Source organism: Vidua chalybeata, chromosome 24 (assembly GCF_026979565.1).
Source record: "Vidua chalybeata isolate OUT-0048 chromosome 24, bVidCha1 merged haplotype, whole genome shotgun sequence".
In the NCBI taxonomy this organism is placed as follows: domain Eukaryota; kingdom Metazoa; phylum Chordata; class Aves; order Passeriformes; family Viduidae; genus Vidua; species Vidua chalybeata.
The window spans coordinates 5,010,275-5,037,923 of record NC_071553.1 but is presented as its reverse complement, the minus strand read 5'-3'; the positions used below and the strand labels follow the sequence as shown (position 1 = coordinate 5,037,923).

The 27,649-nt window shown below is 61.8% G+C and overlaps 1 protein-coding gene across 1 annotated transcript in view; it reads right to left on the bottom strand.

Annotated features, from left to right (window-relative positions):
• Positions 1 to 26,703, bottom strand: part of ITPR3 (inositol 1,4,5-trisphosphate receptor type 3) — a 36,276-nt gene extending 9,573 nt beyond the window's left edge. Inside the window, exons 1-42 of the mRNA XM_053963662.1 lie at positions 26,603 to 26,703; positions 21,044 to 21,114; positions 17,847 to 17,968; positions 15,458 to 15,544; positions 15,172 to 15,330; positions 14,962 to 15,060; positions 14,789 to 14,872; positions 13,633 to 13,779; positions 13,452 to 13,547; positions 12,395 to 12,445; positions 11,798 to 11,940; positions 11,564 to 11,663; positions 11,121 to 11,281; positions 10,327 to 10,468; positions 9,971 to 10,132; positions 9,713 to 9,885; positions 9,506 to 9,625; positions 8,951 to 9,133; positions 8,615 to 8,866; positions 8,227 to 8,371; positions 7,931 to 8,078; positions 7,441 to 7,637; positions 7,183 to 7,312; positions 6,872 to 6,929; positions 6,544 to 6,709; positions 6,238 to 6,402; positions 5,998 to 6,066; positions 5,513 to 5,638; positions 5,261 to 5,383; positions 4,898 to 5,098; positions 4,254 to 4,505; positions 4,044 to 4,169; positions 3,718 to 3,843; positions 3,498 to 3,618; positions 2,650 to 2,834; positions 2,390 to 2,538; positions 2,112 to 2,220; positions 1,880 to 1,970; positions 1,499 to 1,668; positions 885 to 1,059; positions 613 to 797; positions 146 to 346 (exon numbers count right to left, since the gene is read on the bottom strand). Of these exons, the coding sequence (XP_053819637.1) occupies positions 146 to 346; positions 613 to 797; positions 885 to 1,059; positions 1,499 to 1,668; positions 1,880 to 1,970; positions 2,112 to 2,220; positions 2,390 to 2,538; positions 2,650 to 2,834; positions 3,498 to 3,618; positions 3,718 to 3,843; positions 4,044 to 4,169; positions 4,254 to 4,505; positions 4,898 to 5,098; positions 5,261 to 5,383; positions 5,513 to 5,638; positions 5,998 to 6,066; positions 6,238 to 6,402; positions 6,544 to 6,709; positions 6,872 to 6,929; positions 7,183 to 7,312; positions 7,441 to 7,637; positions 7,931 to 8,078; positions 8,227 to 8,371; positions 8,615 to 8,866; positions 8,951 to 9,133; positions 9,506 to 9,625; positions 9,713 to 9,885; positions 9,971 to 10,132; positions 10,327 to 10,468; positions 11,121 to 11,281; positions 11,564 to 11,663; positions 11,798 to 11,940; positions 12,395 to 12,445; positions 13,452 to 13,547; positions 13,633 to 13,779; positions 14,789 to 14,872; positions 14,962 to 15,060; positions 15,172 to 15,330; positions 15,458 to 15,544; positions 17,847 to 17,968; positions 21,044 to 21,114; positions 26,603 to 26,691 (5,859 nt within the window). The 5' untranslated portion in view covers positions 26,692 to 26,703. The remainder of the gene's footprint in view (positions 1 to 145; positions 347 to 612; positions 798 to 884; positions 1,060 to 1,498; positions 1,669 to 1,879; positions 1,971 to 2,111; positions 2,221 to 2,389; positions 2,539 to 2,649; positions 2,835 to 3,497; positions 3,619 to 3,717; positions 3,844 to 4,043; positions 4,170 to 4,253; positions 4,506 to 4,897; positions 5,099 to 5,260; positions 5,384 to 5,512; positions 5,639 to 5,997; positions 6,067 to 6,237; positions 6,403 to 6,543; positions 6,710 to 6,871; positions 6,930 to 7,182; positions 7,313 to 7,440; positions 7,638 to 7,930; positions 8,079 to 8,226; positions 8,372 to 8,614; positions 8,867 to 8,950; positions 9,134 to 9,505; positions 9,626 to 9,712; positions 9,886 to 9,970; positions 10,133 to 10,326; positions 10,469 to 11,120; positions 11,282 to 11,563; positions 11,664 to 11,797; positions 11,941 to 12,394; positions 12,446 to 13,451; positions 13,548 to 13,632; positions 13,780 to 14,788; positions 14,873 to 14,961; positions 15,061 to 15,171; positions 15,331 to 15,457; positions 15,545 to 17,846; positions 17,969 to 21,043; positions 21,115 to 26,602) is intronic.
• Positions 26,704 to 27,649: the final 946 nt, after the last annotated feature.

Genomic DNA, 27,649 nt, shown 5'->3' with positions numbered 1-27,649 from the left:
TGACCTGTGCAGGAACGCTGTGACCTCTGCTGCCCACGTGCTGCTCCTGCTCACACTCTGAACCCAAAACCTGTCCCTGCTTCCCCCACATCCCCGCCAAAAGCTCCCCTGGTGTGTGAGGAGGTTTGGGGAATGAGCCCCGGACCTGGTTCTCGTGGCAGGGCCCCTGGCAGTACTCGGTCAGGGTCTCCAGGGTCTGGGTGATGAGAGCCACGTTGTACTCGTTGATGTAGAGGCCAAGCAGCCCCAGCCCGCCCGTGGTGCTGCCACACATGATGTCCAGGAACTGCAGCGTCTCACACACCAGGTTGTAGTTGGTTTTGTTGTTCTGGCACCGCAGGAAGTTCTGTGGAGCAGAGCCCAGCAGTGGGGTCCTGATCCCTCTCTCCCCACACCCTCCAGCTGCAGTTTCAGGGACATTTGGGCTGGGACCGCCCCTGTAACCTACAGACCTCAGTCCCACAGCCAGTCCTGCCATGAACTCCTCCCACAACCCCAAGCTGGATGGTGCACCGCACATGGGGAAACTGAGGCACAGAGCTGCTGGGTGCCACAGCATTTTGGGGCCAAAAACTGGGGCAGATCCCAACCTTCCCCTAACCCAGCACCAACCTGCAGGTCGCGGTTGTGGTTCTCGCAGAGCAGCTGCAGGAAGCGCAGGATGGGCTCCATGATCAGCACCGTCACCCCCATCTCGTTGTTCTGGCCCTGCTCCCCGGGGTCGTGGCCCTTCCTGAACCCCACGGCCATCGGGTACCGCGTGGGGGTGCCGGGCATCAGGAAGGTGTCTCCTCGTCCTGGAGGGAATTGTCCCCTCGTCGGCTCAGGCTGTCACCGAGCCAGTGCTGGCCCTGCCGAGGGGACAAGGGGACACAGCCCCGTACCTTTGGTGCCAGGGTCTGGCTCGTCCTTGTCCTCGCGGGGCTTGTTCCCGATGTCACTCATGTTCACCGACACCGTGGACTTGGTCTCCTGCTGCGCCTTCTTCATCCGGTCGTGCAGAACCTTGAAGAACTTCTCGGACTTCTTGTCGCTCGTCATGAGGTTGTAAAAGGATTTCTGGTGAAAGGACACTCGTTCAGGTCCCCACCACGGCCTCCAAAGTGTCCCTGCCTGTCCCTCTGGGCAGCAGCCTCAGCGCTCCAGACATTGCCCAGGATGACCTGCTTTTTGCTGGAGCCCCACTGGGATTTGCACACACCATTTTTCAGCTTCCCTGTGGCAAAGGGTTTGGGATAACCCTGGAGGTCCCCCACAAGCGCTGCAGCCCTGAGCCATTTTAGGAATTCCCAGCAGAGGGCATCAGCAGAACTCCAGAAACAACCTGGAACCACCTGCTCTTCCCACAGCCTCCAGCCCTTCATCCAGCCGTGGAGCTGGGAAACTCAAAATCATCACATTTCAGCACAAACAAGAGGTGTTTTGGCCAAACCCACTGCTCGAGGCTGAGCCCTGGACCCTCACACTGCCCACATCAACCTCTGCTGCCCCTCAGCACCTGGATCTCGGTGTTGCCTCCATCCAGCAGGCGGATGGCCAGCAGGATGCTCTCCTGGAAGATCTTCTCGTTCTTGGTGTTCATGATGAGGTCAGCCACCAACTTGGTGGCCCCTTCGCGGTCCAGCCGGCACTGGACAGCGGCGATGGCCGACCAGTCCTGGTCCTGGCCTGCGTGAGAGGACAAGGAGGGATGTGATGTGCTGCCAGCACAGAGCCAGCACAGCTCCACCACTGCCGGGGCACCTCAGTGCCATCCCTTCACCTCCCCACATCCTCTGCTCCCGTGGAGGTGGAGCCATGGCAACCAGCCACAGACCTGGTCCCATCGCTGTTTGGGAGCTGGGAATTTGAGGGGAAGGGGCAGGAGAGGGGCACTCACCTCCCCCAGCAGCGTCCCCCATCTCCCCCTTGGAGCTGGACCTCTTGTTCTGCAGGTAGTTGTTCATGAGCATTTTCCGCAGCAGGTTGCCCTGCCAAGGCAAACAAATGTCACCAGTGTCCCCGTGCCAAGGTGGGGGCCAGGGCAGAACCAGCTGAGCACCCCTGGGTGCCCAGGGTGGGCTCTGCCAGCCTGGGAGTGGGGCTGCATGGACACAGATCACGGCGCTCACCCTCTCTCCATACTTGTTCCTCTTCACCAGCATCTGCTGCAGCGTCCTCAGCACCTTGATGCAGAGCTTCTCCTCTGTCTCCATGAGGTCCTTGGTGTGCTGCACCAGCCTGGCACAGCAAAGCCATTGTCACAGAGCTGGGAGGGACCCGGGGATCCCTGAGGGAACCACCCCCAGCACCCCTCCAGGCTGCAGGCACGCAGGGATGCACAGCCCACGCAGGATGAGGGTCCCAAACCCTTCCCAGCACCCTCAGGGCAGTCCCAAACCAGCCTCACTTGGACAGGAACCCCCCGCTCTCGCATCGCTGGAACGCCTCCGTGCCCTCCATGAAGAGCAGCTCCGGCCGGTGCAGGACATCCACCAGCACGGACAGCTCGGCCTCCACCAGCGGCTTCAGGCGATCCTCCAGGGCGCTGATGATGTCCTGCAAGCCACAGCACGCCCCTTCAGAGCCAGGGGGGGACACACGAGAGAGGGACCCTGCAACGCCAGCGCCCTCCTGCCACCTGAGCCCCGCCACGCCCTGCCCTGTTACCTGCAGCTTCTCGATGATGTTCTTGTAGTCCCACTGGTTGGGGGTGGTGGACACGCGGGGGAAGGTGCGTGTGGCCGCCTTGTAGCTCGAGGTGTTCCTCTGCACCGTGCTGGTGGAGCTGCTGTTGAGCAGGGAGCTCACGTGGGCGTCCAGGTCCATGGGCAGCGCGATGGAGCGGCTCTTGGCTGCGGGACACGGGGATGGATGGGGTGGGCACAGCCGCCGCCCAGCTGGGTCCTGCCACCCTGTCTGGGCACCCCTTCACCAGTGTTCAGCAGAGATTTGGGGTAAATACACCAGTAAACGCCTCCAGGCCAGTACGGGCTGGAGTGTTCCCACACATCCCAACACCCACAGCCCCACGCAGGGTGGAAACTGGCGCCAGCCCCAGTTTTTGGTTGGGAAAGCCCAGCGTGGGGAGGCTGCAAACACCCTGCCTGGAATTCCAAAGGGAAATCCCCACCCAGAGCCCAGCCACCAGCAATCCTTTCCAGGGTGACTCAGTGCTAACAGCCCTCAGCCTGAGTCAGGCAGCTGCACACCGAGGGCAAAGTCCTGGCCAGGGAAAACCACTGTCAGCGCTGGCTTTGTGTCCGGCCAGGGACACACCAGGGAGCTCCCAGCCAAGCCCAGGCTCTGGTTATCCCCACATTACCTTGGGCGTGCTGAGATGAAGCTCAAAGAGAAGCACATCCCAGAGCTGAGTGTCCCCATCCCCAGCTGGCAGCCCCTCACCGTGGTGTCCTGCCACCCCCACAGGAGGGACAGGGTGTCCTGCTCGCTGCTGGGCAGAGACAGCCCAGGGTGGCCCTGTCCCCTGTCCCCTGGGCACAGCAGCAGCTCCTTACCGACCATGGCCAGCGTGCGGATGCAGGACTCCACCGAGCTCTTGTGCTGCTGCTGCAGCCACGGGCACTCCAGCAGCCTCATGGTGGACTGGAGAAGCTGCACCACGATGGTCTGGTGGGTCTGGAGGAGACAGGAGTGTCAGCACACGCATCCAAACCGTGTTTTGGGGGCCTGGCTGAGGCGCTGTCCTCCCCCTGCCGCCCTGGCCACCCTTGCCACCTGCAGCGAGGTGCTGTTCTCCGAGAAGGGCGAGCTGAAGAACGCGTTGATGGTGTCCAGCACCACTGTCAGCACGTACTTCTCCAGCGTGGCGTCTGGCAGGCGCTTCTCCCGCTTCTTGCACATCTGTGAGGACAGGGAGGACCCTGATGGCACCAGGGCCAGCTCGTGTCTGCCCAGAGGCTGCGACCGCACTGAGCCGTGGGATGTGCCTATATGAGGTCCCACATTTATATCCATGCCCTCAAGGGAGCCTTGGTGACACCACCCCGTCCCCATCCAAGCCACCACTGCTGTGTCCCTCCCACCCAACCCTCCCCACGCACCTGGGCCATGTCCAGGGTGAAGTTCTCAAAGAGGGTCCAGATGTGGTTGCTGGTGTAGATCTCCTTCATCTCCACCTCCGTGTCCACGTAGCAGTGGTTGACAAAGTTCACGTAGGCCATCTTCACCTGTCAGGGAGGGGGAAAGGGGCAGGGACAGTCAGGGGACAATCAGTGCAGAGCCCCAGTGTCCTCCTGGCTGCCACCCCGCACCTCCGTGATGCAGTCCTCGTGTGTCACCACCCGCACCACGTCCTCCAGGGGCAGCAGGGACGTGCACTTGATCTCGGTGTAGACGTTCTTGCCCTCGGCGCAGGCCGCCAGCAGGTCCACCAGGGAGATGTGGTACATCAGGGGGCTGTTCTCCTCCACCCCATCCCTGGCCGCCGTCATCATCTCCAGCAGGGTGGCCAGCGAAGCCTTGTCGTTGTAGAAAACCACCACGTCGTCCCCGGCGTTGGTGAGCTGCAGGGAAGGGTCAGTGCTCAGTGCTCAGTGGTCACCACTCTGAAAAAGGAAGGTCAGAAGCCTCCAAGGCCAGTGGTGTCCCCTCTGCAGTGGGGGATGAGCAGCAGTGGCCGGAAAGGGGGACAGGGATTTGTGTTTACAGAGAAAACCAGGCATTTGCAGTGCAATCAAAAACTGTGGGACTCCCAAACTGACTCGTGGACCTTGCATTGAGCCCCTGGAGATGGTTGATGGCCACTCAAGACGGCCAGCAGCACTGGGGCTGGCTGGTTCCAGGGAGGAGCCAGCATGGCTGGAAGGCTCTTCTCAAGGAAGAAGCCAACGCTGCAGGTTGCAAGAGCCTTGTCCTGCTTCCTCCCCCACTCCTGCCCCACAGGAGAGGTCCTCACCTCAGTCATGATCATGTCCTGGCACTTCTTGACGTACTTGCCCTCGGCCTTGATGATGGTGTGCAGGAAGTCGAGGTACTGGACGTGGCGGCCGTGGGTGGCCACGCAGTGGATGAAGTGCTGCGGCACCGTCTCGTTGATCTCCGAGCACAGCTGGTAGTTGTTGAGGAAGATGTGCTGCATCGTCTCCGCCTCCAGCAGCTGGGGACAAGGGGCAGAGTGAGGTCAGGGGGCTGCAGGAGCTGTCCCCAGCTCCTGCCCTGCCTGCTGTCTCCCCCTGGCTTTTCCATCCCGTGCTCTCAGCCCCAGGAGTGGTGCCGAATTCCCTCCCTGTGCTGCTGCCCCTCCGTGTCCTCTCCTTACCCCCGGGGTCAGGAACAGGTTGAGGTGTTTGTGCAGCAGGGCCTGGTTCTCCTGGTTGCCAGCACAAAACTTCTGCAGGAACTGGTGGGTGAACTTGAGGATCTCCATCATCTTGGCATCCCCCTGAGGAGGAGACAGAGGAGAAACACACGGAGCTGAGAGGGACGGGAGTGGCAGGAGGCCACTCAGGGGGGTCCCTGCGTGCCCCCTTTGCCCTGGGCACTCAGGACCAGTTGGTTTCTGTCCACCCACCTTCTCATAGGGGATCTGCAGCAGGTCCAGCATCACTTTGTGGGCGTCCATGTTCTTCAGCAGGCGCTGCTGCTTCTTGCGCACCTGCTCCCCCACCCCGCACATCTTGTTGAGCCTCTCCAGGATCTGGGGACAGAGGGACCACGGCGGGCAGGGGCTGAGCCTGGGGCCACTCAGGATGGTCACCAGCACCGGGGCTGCTTTGCATTCCAGGTGTTCCCTCTGTAATCCCGGGTGTTCCCTGCTTTGCTCACAAATCTCAGCCCCGCTCAGGGATCCTCCGTGCACAGCCCTCACAGCTGTCACCCACCCAGTCCCTCCAGTCCCCCCAGTGCAGGGATGTGACAGCTTTTCCCTGTGCTCAGCTGGCAGGAGCAAACCAGGCTTGGACTTGTTTCTACTGAAGCACAGCAGAACTTGGAAATCCCCCCCAGGATTTCGCCCCTTTCCTTCCTGCTGGTGCAGCGGGGTGTGGTCTCACTCACCCCCTTCACTATCTGGTAGTTCTCGCTGCTCTTCTCTCCTGGAGCAATGACCTCCTCATCAGCACCGTGCTGCAGGGGACACGACAGCACTGGGGTCACACCGTGCCCCTCCAGCCACACCCCCAGGACCCTCTGGAGCCTCCCCATCGAGAGGCATCAGGTGTTGGATTAAGGTGAGCTGCCCCCTGCCTCCCACTCCTTCCCCACCCTGGATCCCAGGATCTTGCTCAGGGCTCTCACCTCCTTCTTCTCCTTCTTGTTCCCCTCCCCTGTGCTGTCCCCTTTGGTGCTGCCCTTCTTGTCCACCCAGAGCTCCGATTTCTCCACCATCGTGCGGAGTTTGTCCAGCTCCGACTTGATCACCTTGTAGTTCTCCACATCCTGGGCTGAGATCAGGAGCTGGACCTGCAGCGACATTCCCAGGGGTTTCCAGTTTGGGGCACAAATCCCACTCCCAGATCTCCCTCCCAAGGAAAGGGCCAGGATCCACGCCACGTCCCCCACCCGCAGCCAGGCGTGGGATGCTCCGGGTCCCCTCAGCGTCACCTGTTTGAAGGTGTGCAGGACCTCCTGCCTCTGGCTGAAGTGCTTGAAGAGGAGCTGCAGGGAGCCGGAGATGAGCGGGGGGTAGTCGTGCATGGTCAGGTGGATCAGCACCCGCAGGAACATCCTCCCTCCCTCGTCATCCACCTCCAACATGCTGCTCGACTTCCTGGAGCGGGATGGAAGCGCTGGGCGTTAACACGGAGCTCAGGGGCTGACGGGGACAGCTTTAGAGCCTTTAGAGGCTCATCCTGCTCATCACCAGCCTGGGCGGGGTGGGCAGAAGGGGAAGGGCCCTATGGCCAGGGGGGCTTGGGGGGCAGGGACTCACCCCACACCAAACATGGCCTCGGCGTGTTCCCCGATCCGGTCCAGGTTCATGGCTGCGGCTGCAGGGAGAGGAAGGGAGTGACAAGGGTGGACAATGCCAGCCCTGTGTCTTGGCAGGAGCCCACAGGAACCAACCCAGCTCCCTGATCCCGTCCCCACCAAAACACAAACTCCATCTCCCCCTGCCCCCTGCCAGCAGCAGCTGCTGGAGATGTCACTTCTGCTGGAGATGTCACCTCTGCCACCTGTGTCCTCCCAGCCCCTGGGGGTTGCTGAGCTGGGGGTGCACCAGGAGCAAAGTGGGAGAGTTACTTGTGGAGTCAAAGGCTGGAGCTGTCCCATCGGCCGCGCTGTCCTGCATGGGGTAAACCTCCACAAACTCCTTCTTGAAGACAGAGAGCAGGTAGGAGATCCTGTAGTCCAGCCGCACGTTCAGGATGAACTGGAGGCAGCAAGGAAGGAGAAACCAGAAGTGACCGAGTGCCCTCTTCATGCCAGCTGTGCCCCTGCTTGAGAAAATCACATTCCACACCCCCATCCCACAGGTCCCACCGCTCTTTTGGCTCCAACCTGCAAGATCTCCAGGATCTTCAGCTTGGTCTCCATCACCACAATGTTCTCGTTCTCAATGCTCCTCCCTCTGTCCACTTGCTCCGGGGCAGAGCCGGTGCTGAGGCTGGGGGGGCTGAAGATGGACTGTTTCCTGCTCAGCACCATGGTGGACATCATCTGCCCCACGCCCTGGATCGACCTCCGCACGTTCTTCCCTGTGGAGGCAGCCACAGTTAGCGTGGGTGGAGAGGGAGGTGGCAGAGGACCAAGGAAGGACCCACTTGGACTGGAAAATGCCCTGGACTAAAGCAGAGAATGGGCAGAAGGCACTGAATATTTGTTTTGACACGGGCAAGGGCTCACTACCCCACGTTCTACTGCACACCCAGCCACATCAGCAAGCCAGTGTCTGGTTTTCTCGTCAGAAAAACTGGAAAGCACTGGACAGACCATGGAAAACACTGGGCAGACTATGAAAACACCTCCCTGGCCATGAACAGGGACTCACCTGTCACCTCGTCATTGTAGACAGCCTGCATCATCAGCTGAGGGTTCTGGACGCAGTCGATGATGCCCAGCAGGGTCCGTGTCAGGCGCAGCAGCTCGCTGAAGCTGTAGAAGCCGAAGTAGATGAGGTTGTGGGCAAGGCTGACGACCTGGGGAAGGACAAGGCAGCTCCAGACCTCGCCCTGCTCAGGGCTGAGCAGGAGAATCCGTGGTGGGGGACAGGGACATTGCAGGAGCAGCAGCAGCCAGACCGTGTCACACCCTGCAAGGTGCCGGCGACACCGGCACTGCCCGCACCTCGAAGGTGAGCTTGTTCTTCTCCTCGTTGGCGAAGGGCACGGCCTCGCTCACCACGTTGTTGAGATAGTCCTCCACAAACTCCATGGTGCTGGCAAACTTGTTCTTCTTGTCATCACGCGAGACGTTGAGGTTGGAGTCGTAGCTGCAAGGGGACACGTCGGGGTGAGCTGGGGACAGCGGGTGTCCTCACACCCAGCTGGCAGGAGCGCTGTCCAGGCGGCGCCTGAGCCACCGTGACCAGCAGTGATGGCGTGACAGACGGAGCCCACTTCCTTCTGAGGGCTCAGACCCGCCCAGGTCACTCCACAAACTCCCTGCCACGGCATCTGCCACCCCCTGTCCTGCCCTGTCCCTCAGAGCCATCCCGAGCCCTGGCGTGTCTCACTCTTTGATGGTGATGGCTGTGGGGATCTCTGTCCAGAGCCGTGCAAACTTCACGGGCATCACCAGCTCCTGGGGGTCCCTGTCCACGTGCACGTGCAGCATGAGGTGGCAGAAGGAGGCGCGCAGGTCGAAGGGCAGCATCTCATCTGCCATGCACAGGAAGATCAGGTCCACCCCCAGCTGCTGGGAGATCTCCTTGATGGCCAGGTACTGGCGGTCCAGGCACATGCGGGCAAAGAGCTTCAGCTGGTACCTGCCCAGGGGTGAGGGGGAGAGGGAGTGAGGCCGTGCAACCCTCACAGCCTCACCTGGACAGGAGGTGCCACAGGAGCATCACCTGTAGTAGCTGAGGACGTTCTCGTCATGGGCGTTGCCAGCCCGGGCCTCCTGCGCCAGCTGCCGGATGCTTTTCTCGTGGTGGTCGTTGTTCTTGTCCGTCCAGGTGAGCCAGACCTCCTCCTCCAAGTACTCGATGCTCAGGTACTCGTGGGTCTGGGACATCTCCTTCACTGGCCTCAGCCTGGGACAGGAGAGGGGAAATCTGGAGATGCTCCCATGGATGGAGGGGCTGCACCTCAAGAGGTGATGGAGCTTCAGTGGGACCAGGCCCATCCTGTCGTGGGTTTCTTGTAGGGTGGGGAGAAGGTGTGAGGGTTTTATTTACCTTCTCATTGTCCTGCTCTGATTTAGTTAAGAATAAACTTAATTCATATCCCTAACTAGAGCCTGTTTCGCCTGTGGTTGTATTTGATGAGTGAATTCTCCTGCTTCTTATCCCAACCAATGAACCCTTCGATAAATTTTCTCTCCTCTGTCCAGCTGCAGAGTGAGAGGCTTTGGTGGGTGCCACGACAAACCCCTGATGTGGAAAACCTCTCCCTCAGCCACTCACTCGGTTTTGATGAGGATGTCGCTGTTCTTCGAGTCCAGCACGCACTTGCAGATCAGCTCCTGGGTGACGGGGATGGCGATGTGGTTGGACACGCAGAGATCCGAGAGATAATCCAAAAACCTGCCGGGGAGAGGCAGCTCTGCCATCAGGGGGGGGGTCCCCATGGCTCCCCCCTTCCCCTCCCACCCCGCAGGGCCCCCCACGCACCGTGGCTCGCGGTTCTTGCGCACCAGGCTGACGAAGGTCTCCACCTCGGTCTTGGTGATGTGCTTCTCCAGCAGCTTGCGGTTGTTGTGCAGCAGGGCCGTGATGGTGTCCTCGGCCAGGATGTCGTAGCCGATCTGGGACTGCATCATCCCGAACTGCTTGGCGATGTGCTCCTGCAGCGGGCACAGAGGGGCCGTGAGCCATGTCCCCCCCTTGCCCCCCGAGGCTCCACGGGGGCGGGGAGTCACCCCCCGGCACCTGGTTCTTGCGGTAATCCTCCTGGGAGTGCCGGAGCACGCGGTAGCACAGGCGGAACATGTATTGGTAAGGAGCGTTCTTCTGGTCCGACAGCTCTTCCAGCCTCACCAGGGGCCCTTCCCCGCCCTTGTCCTTGAAAGGGGCCTTCAGGATCCCAAAGATCTGCCCAAAAGCAGAGATCAGGGCTGTGTCCTGCTCCACACCAGCCCCCCTGTGCGTGGCTGGACACCATGGCATGAGCTGGAGGCCAGACCCTCCTCCATGGTGTTTTCCATCCCTCTGGCCCCCAGAGTGGCCCTGAGCAGGACAGGACATGTCCCAGCCTTGCTGGGATGCAGGGCCCCAGGGCCACCCACCTGCTTCAGGATGTTCTGCTCCCGCATCAGCTTCTGCCGCTCCCGGTTGGGCTTGGTCACCACGATGTCCAGCACGTTCTGGCCGTTGTTGGGGACATCACTGACAAAAAACACCAAGTCCTCCAGCAGCTGGATCACAAACCTGCCAAGGGACACGGGGTGAGCGGGCTGGGGGCTGCTCACCTGCCCAGACTCAGGACCCTGCAGTGATGCTGGTGGGTTTTGGGGACCAAAGAGCCTCAGAAACCTGCCAGGGGAGCTGCTGGCCCATCCTGCACTCCCTGATGGAAGTCAATGGCTGGATCTGCAGCCCCTATGGCTCCCATACGCGCCAGGGTGAATGTCTGAGGGGCTTTGCTTGTGGCTTACACCAGGGATTCTGCATTTAACGCCACTGCCCCCATGGTCACCCCCATGGGCCAGGCTGGCGGGGCGGAAGTCGCTCACTCTGTCCCACAGGGATCTGTGTTTGCTCAGGAAGCACCAAGAACCCACCCACCTAAAAATAATACAGTGACTAAGGCCCCTATCGTGGGGCCATCTCCCAGCCCCTCGGATATTTTTCTAGGATATTTTTCTGGGATATTTTTCTAGGATATTTTCCTAGGAGGGGCCAGAGCGGGGCTGTGCCGTTATCTGGTTTCCTCGCCAGGCTTTGGGAGAAGCAGGCGTGGACGGGGGCTGTGGGCAGGGAGGTGAGGGCAGCACTGGCACCAGCACCAGGCAGGGGCCCCGTCCTGCTGGGGAGCCCTTGGAGGAGCCCAGCACGGCCCCATCTCCCAGGGGCCTTTTACCTCCGGTCGTTCTGGCTGAGGAAACCCTCGTTCATCTTCTCCACCACGCTGGCCAGCATGGAGCTGGCGTCGTTGGCAAAGTCCAGGTCCCGGATCTCAGACACGGGCACGGAGACGATGGCAAAAGCTTCTTTGTCCTCTTTGGTGGGGCACGTGCCCAGCTGGGAAGCAACGGAGAAGCAGCATCACACAGACAGGGCCGTGCCAGGCGTGTCCCCACCATCTGCCACCACCCCTGCTGACACCAGTGACCCAGTTTGTCCCCATCAGAGGGGCTGGGCTGGGCTCTGGCTGACTGCAGGGGGCTCCAGGGTGGTGTCCAGCCACCCCTTTGGATCATCCAGGGTGTTTCAGTCTCTAGGTGCTGCGAGGGAAGGAGCAGCCTAAGAGCTCTCGGGGAACAGGGAACAGCCCCAGGGAGAGAGGAGGGAGCGGGGCCGTACCATGAGGCGGATGGGCCTCTCCTCATCGATGTCGATGGGCACGTTGGTGCTCTGGATCCAGGTGTTGGTGCAGAGGTGGCGCAGCCTCACGTAGGAGTTCCTGCCAACAGCACAATGTCCGGCTGAGTGACCCCCACAGAGTGTCCTGGCAAAGTGACCCCCACGGGGACACGCCAGCACTGCCCTTCCCCCAGCACTCAGCCCCCTCCCCTCATCCCGACCCCGCTGCCGTACCGTGGGACGAAGGAATCCGTCTTCTGCAGCGTGGTGGGGTCCAGCTCGAAGAGGGAGGCGATGTCGTTGCCGTGGGGCACGGCCACCAGCCGGTACTTGATCTTCTCCCCGGTGTTCCTGCGGCTGGCACGGCTGCTGCCCCCCTGCACGGTGGGGAGGGGGTCTCTGAGCCCGGCTCGGGGGTCCCCTGCCCCCACGGCATCGGGGGGGACGCAGCACAAGCGTTGCTGGGGCTGAGCCTCGCACGAGCGGAGCACAAGCGGCGTGGATGCAGCTGAGCTACGAGGTCCCCCCCGATCCAAACCTCACCAACAGCGCAGAAAAACCCCCCTGAACCTCCAGCTCTCTCATCTACCAAGCATTTCCCTGTGGCCTGGGGAGCCAACATGCACTGGGACCCCTCTGAGAGGTTTTGGCAGGGCCCTCTCACAGGCGGGACACTGCTCTAAGTGCAGGGCAGGGGATGCTGGGCTGGCACCATGGGACAAACTCAGCTGTAGTCCCCTCACAGGGCTCTGTTTTGGGGCATTTCTCTGCTTTTAGGCCCTTGCTGAGAGCTGGCGTGGTTGGGGCAGTGGCAGCAGCGGTTCTGCTCACCGTGGGCGCTGCTTTGGGCTCAGCCACGTCTCCTTTATAACTTGGGTTTTCCTGAAAAGTTAAAGAGGGAGATGAAAAGCAGCTGTCAGTCCTCCTGCTCGGTCCCTCCAAACCCCTGGGGATGGTGTGTGATCCCTGTTCCTGCCTTCCCTGAACACAGAGAGGGAAACCTGCCCGGGTGGGGCTGGAGGGTGTGACCTGCGCCCAGTGCACGGTGTCCCAGCCCTGGGAGGAGGATGGGGGAGCCCAGGGGAGCAGATCTGGGCTCTTGTGTGGCAGCAAGAGCTCCCTGGAGGCTCCAGGCTGAGTTCCCAGTGAGCAGCACCAGCCCAGGATGGGCTCAGTCTGAGATCTTCTTTTGCCTTCAAGTGTTAGCAGAGTGTCTTTGGGTTTAAAGCACCCATTTCAGAGCCCCAGCATTTGTCATTTTCCATCCCGCAGTGATGGAAAGGTCCTGGGAGCTGGGGAGCATCCCCAGGATGTCCCTGCTGCCCTGGCAGCAGCGCACAGCCCTCGGTGCTGGCAGTGCCAGACACACCCCAGTATCCAAGTGCAGCAACTCCTTCGTGCCTCTACCAGGAGGCCTTGAGCTGGCCTTAAAAGGGAGCAGAAAAGCCTGGCAGATGGTGCCTCCAGACCCAGATTTTGCCCCCAGCCTCTGCCAGGCGAGGACAGCAGGATGAGTCACGTCCCACTTTGAACGCACCGGGCTGTGCCAGTCGGTCCCTTGGCATGGGGTGAGCACAGAAACGCCCCAGCCACCCCCTCCGGTCCCCCTGGGCCAGAAAAGGAGCCAAACGCAGCCATCTGAGCGAGTGAACCCCTCCACTGGGGGATTTCAGGGGGGAAAGTTTGGTCCTAAACCAGGTTAAGTGATGCTGGTGGTCAGGTGTCAACATCTCCTGCCAGCAAGGAGGAGTCCCAGGGGCTCGCAGAGCAAACCAGAGAGGACCAGAGGAAACGCTGGGCATCACTCCCTGCCTGAGGTGGGCACTGCCTTTGCAAGGGCTGCCACAGCCCCAGGGCACGTTCCTGCACCTCTCTGCCACCCCCTTACCTCTGCTGCCAGGTAGTTGCCCGTGGCGAGGTGCTTGAAGCGGTACAAGCCGTTCCAGTGCCCGGCTCCCCCTCGGCACGGGTCGTGGTGAACCACCTGGGAGAGGCAGGGGAGAGCTCAGCCACAGCACAGGAGGGACTGGGACGTCTCCAAACAGCCCCTCCAGACCCTCCCTGCTCACCTCCACCTCCCACAGGGCGTTGGAGCTGGTGGCCGAGGTGGCTGACTGGCGCAGGGTGGTGCGGAGGAAGACGTGCAGCTTGCCCTTGTACTCGTCACAGGTGAGGAACTTCTCCTGCTCAGCGTGGAACAGCCTCACCACATCCCCCTGCACCGGGACACAGGGGCCAGGGTCAGGGTCAGAGAATCCTGGAGTCTTTCAGGTTGGAAAAGACCTCCAAGGTCATTAAGTGCAATCTTTCACCACCATGCCCATTAAACTGTGTCCTGGAGTGTGTGTCTACTCATTTTGGAACACTCCCAGGGAAGGTGACTGTCCTGGAGAGCCTGTTCCCATGTTTAACCACTCAGTCAGTGGGGAAATTTCTCCACGACTCTCCTGCAATGCTGCAAAGGGGACGGGATTCCTCCTGAACTCAGCTCCCAACTGCACGGCAGGACTGAGGGACGCTGGGGACCACAGGACACTGTCACCTCTTCCTATCCAGCATCCTGCAGCTCTGCTAAAACCTGCCTCAGGCAGCTCAAATGCTCCTCTGAGCCCAGGGGACAGGGCACAGGCACCCTGCATTGCCATCACTCCCTTTATCCATGCAGACCCTCTGCTTCCACCCCCAGGGGATGAGTGGATGTGAATCCACCATTTTCCAGCCCTGGAGCAGGCAGAGGCTCTGCTCCCTGACATGTTTGAGGCATTAACACCCCAGGAAGGAGGATGTGGGAAGCTGGGATAAGCACAGTGCCTGGGGATGAAGGGCTGTAAGATCCTAACAATCCACATCCATCCAGCTGCTTCCTGGAGGACCTCAGCCCCGAACAATAGCTCAGCAGGGAAAGTTCCTTTCCCAGGCAGGGCTGAGCAGCTGGAATTGTCCCCACACAAGAAGCCACTGCTGGCACTGCGTGGGGCTGTCCCCAAAAGTCAGTTTTAACACCCTGAGGTCGGTAATTTGTGCCCTCGGCTCCCTGCTGCCAGCAGATCCTAAAATATCCCACTCCGCCTCACTGTGCTGTTCTCCAGGTGATGAATTCAAGCAGGAATTACAGCCCTCCAGGCAGGAGCTCTTTTCTGCCCTTGTCACAGAGCCAGGTGGCTGCTCACAGTGTGCTGTCCCCCAGAGCCTGCCGGGTCCATGCAGCCAAAGCTCCTTCCTTACCCCCTTCAGCACTTCCTCCATGTGGTCACAGAACTGCATGAACAGGTTGATTTTCCAGCTGGTGTTACAATTGACCGAGTTCACCTACAGAGCAAGAGAGCGCGGTCACGACCCCCAGAACAAAAGGAAAAAAAAGGGAAAAAGAAGGAAAAAAACCCCAGCCCCTCCTGTACCTCCTTGCAGCCAGCATTGTCAGCCAGCTCGTAGTTGCTGGCGTGCAGCGGCTGCCCGGCATTCACGGGGTTCAGGATGACTTTGTCTCCCACGACTACCTGGGGAGCAAAATGGGAAAAGGGGAGCGAGGATGAGACCCGGTGTGGAGCCGAGCCCAGGCACGGAGCTCTTTGCACACCCCTGCAGGGACTGCCGGGCCCCACGCTCACGTTATCCCCGTTGCTCCTGAGCTTCCAGAAGGGCTGGATGAAGAGCCAGGAGCCCTCGTTGCCGGTGGCATCCAGGGTCACCCGCATGGCGTTTTTCTCCAGCAGCGCCGGCAGCCGCTTGTTCACCGTCAGGTACTTGTTGCTCTTCATGTGCAGCAGCTGGAGGAGCCAAGGGTGGGAGAGGTGAGAAGTGCAGCCCCCAAGGCACCACCAGCCCCTTCCCAGATGTGCTGGATCCCTGCTGGATCCCTGCTGGATCTGTGCTGGGTCCGTGCTGCCCCCGCACCTGGATGACGCTCCCGTACTTCACCACGTCCCCGTGCACCTTCTTGTTCTCCGTCTCGTTCTGCTTCTGCTCCATCTGGGCCGCGTGCTGCTCCAAAAGGAGAAGAGCTGAGGGTGGAGCAGCGCCCTCCTCCCTCCCCAGGAGCAAATCCCCAGGAGCAGGGTCACTCACAGCGTTGGATTTGGGAAGGATGGGGCGGGCTGGGATTGGGGTCAGCACCCCTCTGTGCCCCAGGGCCACAGCAGGGAGCACCCAAGAGCTCAGGCCAGGGCCAAGGTGTGGCCTTGACCAGCCCTAGGAAGGCCATGAGGGCTTTAAATTGAGGATTTTAAAAACTAGGACAGGGACAAAATGGCACCAAAATTCCCCCAGGACAGCAGGTCTTGGGGTAATACAGAACAAGGGTGCTGGGCTCAGGCTGGGGATGGGGGTAAAACACCCAAAATAGGGGATGTGGGCACTGGGGGCTCTCGGCAGCACCAAAGCCAAGCAGCCAAAGGCGGCGTGCCAGCGGTGCCATGCCCAGAGATGGAGCAGGCCTGGACCTGCTGCAGGATGTGTCCCCAGGAGCGAAGGCTCAGCAGCCCCTCTCCAAAACCACAGAGATTTTCCATGCGCTGGCTCTGGCAGTCGGAGCAGTGACGGGATGTTGACACATGTGGAGCGAGGCAGGAACTTGCTCCCACAGCAAATCTGGGAATGGCGAGGCAGCGCCGACAGCCCCGGCGCCAGGCTGGGCACGGCCCGGGCAGCTCCAGCCCAGGGCTCCCCCAAAACTGAGATGGGAAGATGTGAAACAGCGAGGGATGGAGCTGGGAGAGCCTCTGCCCTTTCCCATCCTTCTCTCACCCCTTCCACCTGAGGGCAGAGGGATTGGGAAACATCTGGAATCACGGCTTGGCACCAGGAGGAAGGATGGGGCTGCAGGTCCTGAGTGCCCAGGGAGGTGAGGCTCTGAATGTGCCTGGCACCTGTCCATGACTCCATGGGCACCCATGGAGCTCTGGGTGCCACCTGGAGTCACCTCCATCCCCACGGAGCTCTGGAGTCACCCTCACCGCCCTGCAGCAGTGGCTGCTGCCATCAGGAGAACAAACCCGCTCCAAGAAATCCCTCAGTGATGCTGCTCTGGGAGTTTAACAACAGTCCCATGGAGCAGCAGGGCTCTGGTGGGAGATCCAGCACCTCGAGATATCCTGAATTTCCCTCCAGATCTGAGCCACCAGCCAGGGGGGCTGGCAGTGGCAGCTGGCTGCCCCAAGCACTCAAGTTCCCACTTGGATGGGGAGGGTCTGTCCCCAAGCCCAGTCAGGGATGCCCACAGAGGATTGGGGAGGACTGGGGGACACCAGCAGAGGGGCTGGAAAGCCCCCCAGCCTGTCTGAGCTGCTTTGGGCCAAGAAAACAGAGTTCAAACCCACTGAAACACAGCAGCGAGGGGCACGAGCTCAGAAAGGCAACCACGGGCATGGCAGGCAGGGCTCTCCCACTCCAGCCCTGGCTGCTCCTGCCTCAGGAAATCATCTCCGAGGGCTGGGGGATGCTCTCAGCCTGTGCACCAGCCTCCCTGAGCAGGGGCAGGCTGCAGCCCGGTGCCTGCAGGGCTGGGCTGAGCCCCGGCCACGAAGGGAAACACCAGGAGCAGCAGAAAGGAGCCAGGAAATGGCAAAATCTCTTTAAGACAAGCCCTAAACAAGGTGCAATCAATCAGGCTCGGAAATGAGCCTCTGGGGCCACTCGTGGCCAGGACAGCTGTGACATTACAAGCCCGGCTAAGGGGAGCAGGAAAATGGGGGTTCTGTGTGCCAGTGACCGCGCAGGGCTGGGCACGGAGCAGGCACTGACCCTGTCCTGGCACCTCCAGGGCAGGACACCCTGTCCTGGCACTGCTCGGCCCCCCCTGCCCGAGGCAGAGCTGGGGATGGCGGGGTTGGGGCTGGGCTCGAGGCCCGATGAGATGATTTAGTGAAATCTCTTCCCCAGCCTCGGTTTTATGAATCATCGGCGGGGCCTCGCCAGCTGCCTGAGGCCGTTGTGCAATGTTTGATGTGGGCCCTGGCCAAGGCTGGGGGAAGCCAACGGGAGCCTTTCCCTTCCCCAACCCTTTGGAGCATGTCCTGGAAGCAGGGCTCCCTCCTGCATGGATGTCCCGGGGTGCTGAGGGTGTCCTGAGGTGCCCTGGGGTGCCCCAGGGTGCAGGGCTGCACTCACAGAGCTCCTCTGCCACAGCACCTCCACACTAGAAGCATCAGGAGGGTGACACAAGCAACGGCTGGGCAGGGGACAAGGGGGAGAACACAGCTGGAAATCCCTTCTCATCCCAGACCAGCGTCACCAGAGGTGTGGATGCCATCACCCAGCCAGCTCTGGGTCCCTCTCTCCTGCTCACCTGCAGCTTCTGCAGCAGCACCACGTCGGCGATCTTGTCCTTGTCCTGCTTGGTTTGCTTGGCCTTCCAGTACTGCTTCTGGGCAGAGTAGCGGTTCATGGGACACACTTTGAAGAGGCAATCTGGGAACAAGAGCAGAGCCTGATGAGGCTGCAGCAGCCACCAGGGTGTCCCCAGCAGGGCCGATGTCACCGAGGGGCAGGGACACTCCTGGAAGGGACGATGGTCCCCCCCCCATCAGCGAGGGAGGCACGGCGGGGACTGGTGGAGGTCACGTCACCGTGTGCTGGCTGCTGGGTCGGCTTTAAATCAGGATAAATAATGAGTTCAGGAATTACTGCACTTCTTGGACTCGTGATTAGAAGTGTTCCCATCGGAAATGGCTGTGCTGGTCGGGAAGGAAAGCTTCAGGGGGGAGAAGGAGCTCTGATGGAGCCCAGCTGCACCAAAGGAGGAGGATACTGGTGGGAAGGATCCAGGAGGGAGGCTGGGACACCATCAGCCACCTCCACGTCCCTTGTCCCCCACGGGACACCCTGAGCCTGCAGAAGCTGTGGAAGGAGCCTGTGATGGCCGTGCCATTGGCACACACACGTCCATCCCCTCCGTGACCCGGATCACCAGCACTGGATGCTGCGAGCGCCCGCTCCCGAGATCTCCGTGTCAGCAGCTCTATTTCAAGATCCTGAAGGATGCACAAGATGCATCCCAGCTCCTCCAAACCCTCCCTGCGCTGCAGATTGCCCCGATTCGCCTGTTTTCCCCCAGGATGGTGGGTGGGAAGTGCAGACATCCTCGGCCAGGCTTCGGGAGCTGAGGCAGGAGAGCAGATGTCTGGAGACAACGAGGCCCTCGCATCTCCCAACCCCCTCCCCGAGCTGGAAGCTGCGCGGGGCGAGGGCAGGAAGGGCTCTGCAGCCTGAATCGCCCTAATTATGCCTGAAATAGCAGCCCAGAAAGTTCAGACACAAAAAAGAAAATAAAAAAAAAACAAACAAAACCAAACAAAAACAAAAACCGAAGTCCCTTCCCTGGCTGGCGGCGGGCCCGAGCGTGTATTTATTTACCTGGGAGTGCCGCTGGGGCAACGCCGAGCGCGGTTCTCACCGGCCGGGGCCGCTGGGGCAGGGCCAGGTTTCACATCTCGTTTCCCAGCCCCGTTTGCCCGCGGCACATCCCGTGCCAAGCAGCCGGAGCAGCCGGCGGGGCCGGGGCAGCGGCCGTGAGCGCCCACCCCCGCCCCGGAGCACCTGCACGGGGCTCCCTAAATGGGTCATTAATGGGAACTGCCGCGAAAGAAAGGCGCTGGTGGGAAGGAGAAACCAAGGGGAGGTCAAAGAACCCAGCACAGCCACTCTGAAATGGCTGCGAGTCCATTGCAAAGCTGAGCTCGGCTTTGCAAGGAGGGAAACTGAGGCACGGCGGGGGTTGCGTGCAGAAAATATCCAGCTCAGCTTGTGTTGGGAGCAGGAGGGTTTTGGCAGCTGGGCTAAAGCACCGCCAGATTTCTGAAAATGGACTGGGGTGGAAAAGAGGGGAGGTGGAGGAAGCTCCTGCACCAGCAGTGCCCAGAGTGAGCAGCTCGGAGGGTGATGTGGGGCTGACCTGCCAGGACCCAGCGTGGCTTTGGGGGCAAAAGTTCCCATCCAGAGAGGCCTGGGGGGCAAAACTTTCCATCCAGAGTGGCTTTGGGGGCAAAATTCCCATCCAGAGAGGTCTGAGGGGCAAAACTTCCCATCCAGAGAGGTCTGAGGGGCAAAACTTCCACCCAGAGAGGCTTTGGGGGCAAAATTCCCATCCAGAGAGGTCTGGGGGGCAAAACCTCTGACCCAGAGTGGCTTTGGGGGCAAAATTTCCATCCAGAGAGGCCTGGGGGGCAAAACTTCCCATCCAGAGAGGTCTGGGGGGAAAAACTTCCCATCCAGAGTGGCTTTGGGGACAAAATTCCCATCCAGAGAGGCCTGGAGGACAAAACTTCCACCCAGAGAGGCTTTGAGGGGCAAAATCTCCAGGTGACTCCTTTGGGGAACGAGGGACAGCAGTGGCACAGCTGAGGGTCCCGCTGTCCCCTTGCCTGGGAGGGTGGAAGCTTTTCCTGATGGGCCTGAACTGGGCTGGGAGAGCCTCGGCGGGAGGAGAGACCGCAAGAAATGAAAAGCAAACAACTGCGAGGTGGCCGAGCGTCTCTCCACGGCAGAGCCGGGCAGGAGCAGCTCCCAGGTGGGTTCTGGCATTTCCAAAGAACCTTTCGGAGCTGCCCTCGGCGGGAGGGTCCTGTTTTCCCAGCGGGAAGCCCCGGCACGACCCGTGCGCGCTTCAGGATAGGGCAGGGTCCGGCCACAGGATGTGGGGACGGCGACAGCGCTCGAAAATCCCCTGCAGCCTCTGGGCCAGGGAGCAGCCCCAGCCCGTTGTTTCCACCTCGCTGCAGGCGATGGCTATCGAGCAGGGAGAGCTCTACCTTTCCGGCCATTAAAACAAACAGCTGGATATCCTGATAGCGAGCAGGGCTGAGCCCAAAAACCTGCGCCTGGAAAAGAGATTCGACCCACGTGCACGGCCGGGGTGGCTGCTGAGCATCCAGCCCCGGCTGGAATCTGGGGATGGAGCTGCTGGGGGATGCTGGAGATGCTGGATGGGTTGTTAATTAGATTAGTGAGTAAATTAATGGTAATAAGGCCTGTGGAGAGCCAGGTCACTGCTTGGTGGGATCCTGAGAGAGTGGAAGAATTGGTGTCTTGAGACATTTTGGGGTGTGGGGGGAAAGGAGGGTGGTCAGGGGGATGGGTGCTGAGAAAAAGGTGGAGGCACAAGGCAGAGTGGGGAACCCATATTTAAAAATTCTTATTTAAAAGAAGACATAAAATGACAACAGGGGGGATGAAAGGAGCAGCTGCCCTAAACCAACTTCCCAGTCACGGGTTTGGGGAGATTTCCCAGCTCTCTGCTCCGTGGCTGTGTCATCCAGGCACTCAAATCCTGCCGGGATAGGGCCCTTCCCTGAGTGTGGAGCACATGGGGTGGACCATGCCAGCACCTCCCAGGTGGGTGCAGCGCAGGGCAGAGCTGTGCCCCCGTGCCATGCCATGCCATGCCATGCCATGCCATGCCATGCCATGCCATGCCTGCTGTGGATGCTCAGGGCCAGGACTGGCCCCGATGCTGCTCAGGGAGTGATGGATCTGCCCCAGCCTCACCTCGGAACTTCTTGGGGGGGTTGTCCAGGTCTCCGGCCGCCGGCTCCACCACGCACCGATCGTCCACCAGCCTGAGGGGGACAAAAAGCGACAGCAGGGTCAGGAACAGCGGGGCTGGGTGTGCAGAGTGGTTGTGCCACCATCGCCTGGCCCAGAGTGACAAATCCTGACAAATGCTGCACCTCCTGTTTCCCACCCATAAATATTTTTCAGGAGCCGAACCCCCCTTCCCTCGGTTCCCACTGCTTCCCTGGGTGTTTTCCATGCCGCTGCCTCGGGCACACAGGGCTGGCACAGCAGTGAAGGGCCAGGGAGGGTTCATGGCAGTCACTCCAGGCCCTTTGCTCGGTGAGCTGTGCCAGAGGGGACCCTGCCCTGCCCAGCTCTCCCCCCCTTGCACACAGAGCTCTGTTATTGCACTCTCAATCCAGCAAAAACAGGAGGAGTTCTGTTCACCAGTTCTCCTTCTCTGGCTGGGAACTCTTCCCACGGGGATATGGAGGGTGCAGGTGCTGCGCATGGAGGTGGCAGGGCCCCCCCAAACCCAGTTATTAATTATTATCTGATCAGAGCTGCAGGCTCTGCCCATCAGATCAAGGCTCCGTGTCTCCTCCCTGCCCACCTCTGTTTTCCCAGCGTTGAGCAAAATCCTCGAGGCTTGGCCTCGGGTGCTGGGGGCTGATTTTGGGGTGGGTGGGACGTTGCTTTTCAGAGTGCGGGAGAGCAGCAAAGCAGAGCCCGGCAGGGCGATCAGAGGTGCGAGCATCGCCCGAGGGGCTCCCTGTGCTGGGAGCTCCGTGCGAGGCTCCCGAGGGAGCTGGGAGCTCCAGCAAGACAGGCTGTACCCGCTCGCCTGCTTTGCCCAGCCCCGGGAAGCCGGAGCAGCAGGAGAAACTCTGCTCCTGCCCGGGAGAGCGAGAGGGAAGCGTGTCCCCACGTGCGGAGCGTGCCGGAGGATGCGACAATGGCCTGCCGGAGGGACAATCCATGGGGGACAGCTCTGTCCCCGGCACAGGAGGGCACGGACAGCCTGGAGCCTGCGCTGGGACTCTCGGTGTCCCCAGCAAAGCAAACAACCCGAAAATGGCTGGAGATGGACGCGCTGCTCTGCAAAGGGCTCAAACCCGAGCAGGTCCATCCCACCCGCAGGTCCGGCCTCCTGCCCTCAGCCCAGCCGCTCTCTGGAGGAGGGGAGAATTCCTTTCGCTCGCAGAGAGGAATTTGGCCTCGGTGCTGATGGATGGGGACCCCGCGGAGCCCGGAGCTGCCGCGTCCTTGGTGGGGAGGCGTGGGCTGGCACCGGGCTCTGACACCCCTGAGCTCCTCACGGCTCCGCGGGGCCGGGGAGAACAGCCTCACATCTCACATAAAGAGAGAAAAGCAATTTGCCTGGTGGCAGCAGAAGCTTCAAAACCATTAGCAAAGACCTGGAAGGTTGGAAAAACCCCAAACCCACGAGCTGTGGCCAGACAGGGCTGCCTGGGCTTTGCAAACCAGGGGGTTTGGGGCTGTCCAAACAACTTTTCCTTGGGTCGTGATGGCAGGGAAGTAGCCAGGGACATTCCCAGGCTCTTGCAGAGCCTTGGGAGGGCAGGGAAAGGGGGAAAGGGGAAAAAACAGAGTGGCTGCAAAGCCCCAGCCCAGCCCTGGCATCACTCGGGGGCAGTTTTGGGTTCTGTTCTGTTATTTTGATGGGGGACGGGGAAGAACAAACCCTTGGGATGTGCCTGGGAGCAAAAACCACCGAGGGCTGAGGACACCAATCCACGGGTGGGGCTCAGGGAGCAAAGCCCTGACCCTCAGCACATCCCCAGCTCCCATCAGTGCCCACGGAGGCAGAAAGGCTCGATTCATCTGGGCACTTTAAACCCCCAAACCCTCCACTCTTATTGCTGGGGGTCTCTGAGGAAGGGCCTGACCTGCCAGGTTTATTTTCAGCACTGAAGAAAAGAGCAGGGGAGCCTCTCCCTCCGCTCTGCCCTGCTGCAGCCGTGCTCTGTGCCCGGCATCCCCGCTCCACCGGGCAGGATTGGAGACAGTGACCTGCCAGCCTGGAAGTCTTAATTAGTTAACGATCTCAAGGCACTTTCAGCATCTTTAATCCCAGGATTACGTGCTCAGCAGGAACGTGAAGTGTTCTTTTTATTAAACTGATACTCTGGGCGAACATTCCTCGGTTAAAAATTTGCTGAAAATATTAAAAAAAAAAAGAAAAAAAAAAGGGTTTCTGACAGAGTGGACATGAGTCACCTGGGAGGCTGCTGGGGCCGGGACACGCTCCCGCTAAAAACCGGCATTCCCGCGGTGGGATGGGCCAGGGAAGCTCCCCAAAGAGCGGCGGGGATGTGCGAGGGCACCTTTTAATGGCAAATGCCCTTCCAAATTTCCCCCCAGCCGGGAGCAGGAGGGGCGGGATCCAGCTCTGATGAGCCCCTCAAGGCGCGGGCGAGCATCTGGCCGGCTCTTAGCCCCGGGCTTCCAAGCGGGGCTTCCTGGTGCTTCCAAATCCCGAGCGCAAAGCGATTCCCTGGCCCGGGGCCAGCGCGTTTGGCCTCGTGCGAGGCAGAGCCTTCCCCGAGGCCAGGGGAGAAGGAGCTCGTCCAAAATCCGGGGCAGTCGGACCCTCCCGACCCCTCCCCGGGGACAGCCCCCAGCTGGAGCCCCCTGGGCCGGGCAGAAACTTTCCCCAGGTGTGGCACAGACCAAGGGGGGCTCGGGCATGCCGGAGTCCAGGGAGCTCTGGGAGAAGGGAAACCCCAACAGAGCCAGGAGAACCCCAATACAAAGCCCAGCAAACCCTGAGGTGAGGAAAAGGAGGAGGAGGAGGAAGAGGAGGGTGATGAGAGCTCGTTTTCGGCCGTGCAGCCGGGTCAGCCCCTCTGGCACCCGCAGGGTGGGCGCTGCCCCAGGGAGGAGAGAACAAAGTGAGCGGGGCAGCCACAAAAATGCGGCTTTTTGGTGCTGTCCCGGTGCCAGGAAGGCTCGGGCTCCTCCTCCTCCTCCCCCCGGCAGGGACGGGTTCATCCTGACCCGGCAGAGATGGAGTTACCCTTTAACCAGCTGCATCTCCCCGAGCTGCTCCACCCCGAAATCCACCTGCAAGCACAGGTACAGGTGTTATTTCACCTGAAACAGCCACCACCTGAGCTGAGTTTGTCACCGACCCTTCCCCTCTGCCAGTGCTCGTTCTGAGCCCCTGAAGGGTTCTAGGAGCCTGGCAGGGCTGGGGCAGCACAAAATCCTCCAGGGAAACTTCCCACCTCCCCAAAACCACTTCTGGCCACTGCAATCGGCCCATCCCGTGCCCCAGCCCCACAAGGGTCACTGTGACCAGCCCTGAGCCCGGTTCTCCCTCCCCAGGGCGCTGCTTTGGGCTGACTCGAGCATTTGGGCTGGTTTGGGTATCTTGGCTCGGCATCCCCCCAGCTCCGAGCCCAGCCTGAGCTCCACGCCTGGCCCGGGATGTTTTTCCTGCTCAGGAGCAAACGCCCACTGCAGAGAGGGGGTGAAAGGGAGGGTTCGTGCCCGGCGGCCCCGACAGAGAGATTTGAGGAGCAGAGGAGCCTCAGGTGGGGGGCTGCAGGGCTCCCCTCACCTCTGCCCCACACCCTGGAGACCCCCGGGGCTGCTCCACAGGGCGCTGGCACAGGGATGTCACAGCAGCCACCCTTAATGTGACACTGGTGATCCACACCTGGGGACACTCCGTGTCACCCCATAAAGAGAGGATCCCGCTGCAGACCCCAGGCGATCCCACAGCCCAGAGCCAGCCGCTCCACAAGGAAGGATGTCAGGAAGGCTTCCGCAGGGCGCCCGCGTGGGCTGGCAGAGCTGTTTGCCTTGCAAATGAGCTAAGGAAGGTCCCTGTGGCAGGAGGAGCACTCTGGGTGAGTCACCTGGTCCCTTATCACAGGAGTGATTTAAGGTGCGGTTGTGTCTCCCATGTCGCAGGGCACCAGGGAAAACAATTTTAGGAGAGGGGGGGTAAAGAACCTGCAGGAAGCCGAAGCCTGGGGAAGTGGGGCTGCCCAGCAGAGGATGTGCTGGGCCAGGAAGAAGAGGCTCCCCAGGCAAGCCCTGCTCTTCAGCTGCTTCTGTGGAAGTCTGGAAAAACACCTGGCAAAAAGGGGGATGTGAGGGCCCAGAGCTGCAAAGGGATCAGAGCTCTGAAAAATCCACACTTTTCTAATTGAGCCACTGGGACGTGTTCAGGGGACAACAACGAGCGCTGGTCCCTGCAGAGCCTCCTGCAGACCCCATTTCCAAGAGGCTGGAGGAGTGCTCAGCATCCCCTGCCTGGGGACAGCTCTGGCACTGGGACAGCTCCAAGGACACCTCTCCAAAAGCACCCGTGGGGACCCAGGAAGGGCTGGCTCAGACAGGCTGCACCTGCAGGACCTGCTGCCCGGCACCGTGGCTGAACACACGGGGATTCTGGGCACTTCTGCACCCCATTTCTGGGCTGCCAGGCGGAGGGAGCCCCGGTGGGCAGCAGCCCAGTGCCACGCGTGCCCGGTGGTGGGTGGGGGAACGCGTGTGGGCGCAGGTATGCGCGGCTCCGCTTCGGCACAGGCATGTGGGAGCAAGTGCATTCAGCGCAGATTATAGAGCCGGGCAGCTCCTGCCCCAGGAATCCCATCCAAGTCAGCATTCCTGCCTGAGCTCAGCCTCTCCTACACGCAGCAGCGCGGGGCAGGAGCTGGCACGGCCCCGCATGCCCCTCGCCCGGGGCTGCGGGCACGCTTCGGGATCCTGAGTCAGGGTAAGGAAAAACCCACCCGTGCCCCAGGGCGGCCGTGTCGGAGCCCTCCCTGTCACCCCCCCTGCCCCCGTGCCGCCGGGCAAACATTCCCTGTGGGAGCAGAGGGGCATCGCTGGGCTGTGCCCAGGGGCGGCTCCGGCCGCACCCTTGGCTTGCACGGACACAGGAGTGACGCGGGACAGGTCCCCAGGTTGGGCAGAGATCCCCCGGCCCGTCCTGCCACGTCCGGGGAGCTGCCTCAGCCCGGAGCTGGCACTGCCCTGTCCCCCAGCCCCTGGCAGCACTTGGTAGCCACGGGCAGCCCGGCTTGGTGACCCTGCAGCGATTCCCGCTGAGGGGGACAGCGGCAGCCGCCACTGCCTGTCCAGGGCCGGCAGCCTCCGGCCACACTGGGCAGGGCTGGGGGCACAGAACGACTCCGTGCCCAGGAGGGGCCCCGGCTGCCCGAGCTCTCACCCCGACATGTCCCCGTCCTCATCCCACCGACCCCTCGCGCTACTGAAACCCATCTCATCCCCCCAGCCCCTGAACGGGGGGAAGCAGCTTCTGGCCAGGGGAAGGGGGGGCTGAGGGTCCCTGCAGGGCCACAGCCTGCCCATGACAGCAGCTGGAGCCGGGGGCGAGCCCGGGGGCGAGCCCGGGGACAGCCTGTCCCCCTGCCCGGCTCCTCTCCCCGTCCCTGCTGAGCTCCCGGAGCTTCCCGGCTCCTTTTCCCACCGCGCTCCGGCTCAGCTCCCCCGTCCCGTCCTGTCCATCCCGGAATCACCGTGGGGCGGCCCCGGGAGCCCCTCGCTCACCCCAAGGTGCTGATGAAGCCATTGACGGAGCCCTCGGCGTACAGGGAGACGATGTCCCCGATGTGCAGGAAACTCGACATCTCATTCATGGTTACCCTGACCCGGCGCGGCGCCGCTTCCTCCTGCAGTCACCTTCCCGGGCCGAAATCCAGCATGGGCGAGCGGAGCCGGGGGGGGGGTCCCTGCTCCGGGGGCGCGGAGGGGTCTCTGCTCCGCGGGGGGACGATCCCAGCCCGGCTCCTGCCGCCGGCAGCACCGGGAGCGGGACGGGAGCGGAGCTCCACGCACAAGTTTTACATGTGCCGGGCAGGAAGGGAGCCGGACAGGGAGGGAGGAGGAAGACGAGGAGGAGGAGGAGGGGGCGGGGGATGAAGCTCAGCTAAGGGTCCGCATGGGCTCTGTCCGTCTGTCCGTGCCCCGTCGCGCACAGCTGCGCTACCTGCGGCCAATGCGGCGGGATCAGGAAGTCCCGCCGGCAGCAGCGTGCGGGGAGGGGACCCGGGGCCGCCCGGGACGGGGGGGGCCACGAGAGGCCCCACCCCCGCACCCGCCTCCCGCCGGGGGGGGCGGGGGCTGCGCGCCCTGGTGCCCGCGGGCAGCCCCGGCTCCGCTGCCCCGACTCGGCTCCGTGACCCCCGGCCGCCCCTCGGGCCGCTCTGAGCCAGCACGGAGCCCCCAGCCCGGGGGGTCTCGCCCGCGGCTCCCCCGCTTGGAACGGCCCCGGGCGCTCGGGGGTCGCGGGGAGCCCCCGCGGCCACCGGCGGTAGCGAGCGGTCACTGCCGCGGCTCCGTCCCCGTCCCGCACGGCCCCTCCCGTGCCGCCCCCTTGGTGCAGCCCCTCTCAGGTGGCACCGCGGGAGCCGCAGGTCCCCGTCCCCGTCCCCGTCCCTCTCCCTGTCCCCGTCCCTGTCCCCGTCCCTCTCCCTGTCCCCGTCCCCGTCCCCGTCCCCGTCCCTCTCCCTGTCCCTGTCCCTGATTCTTCGGCCGGCGCATTCCCCGTCCCGCGCCGCCCGCAGCAGGGAGAGCCCCAGGTGAGGCCGAGGCGGC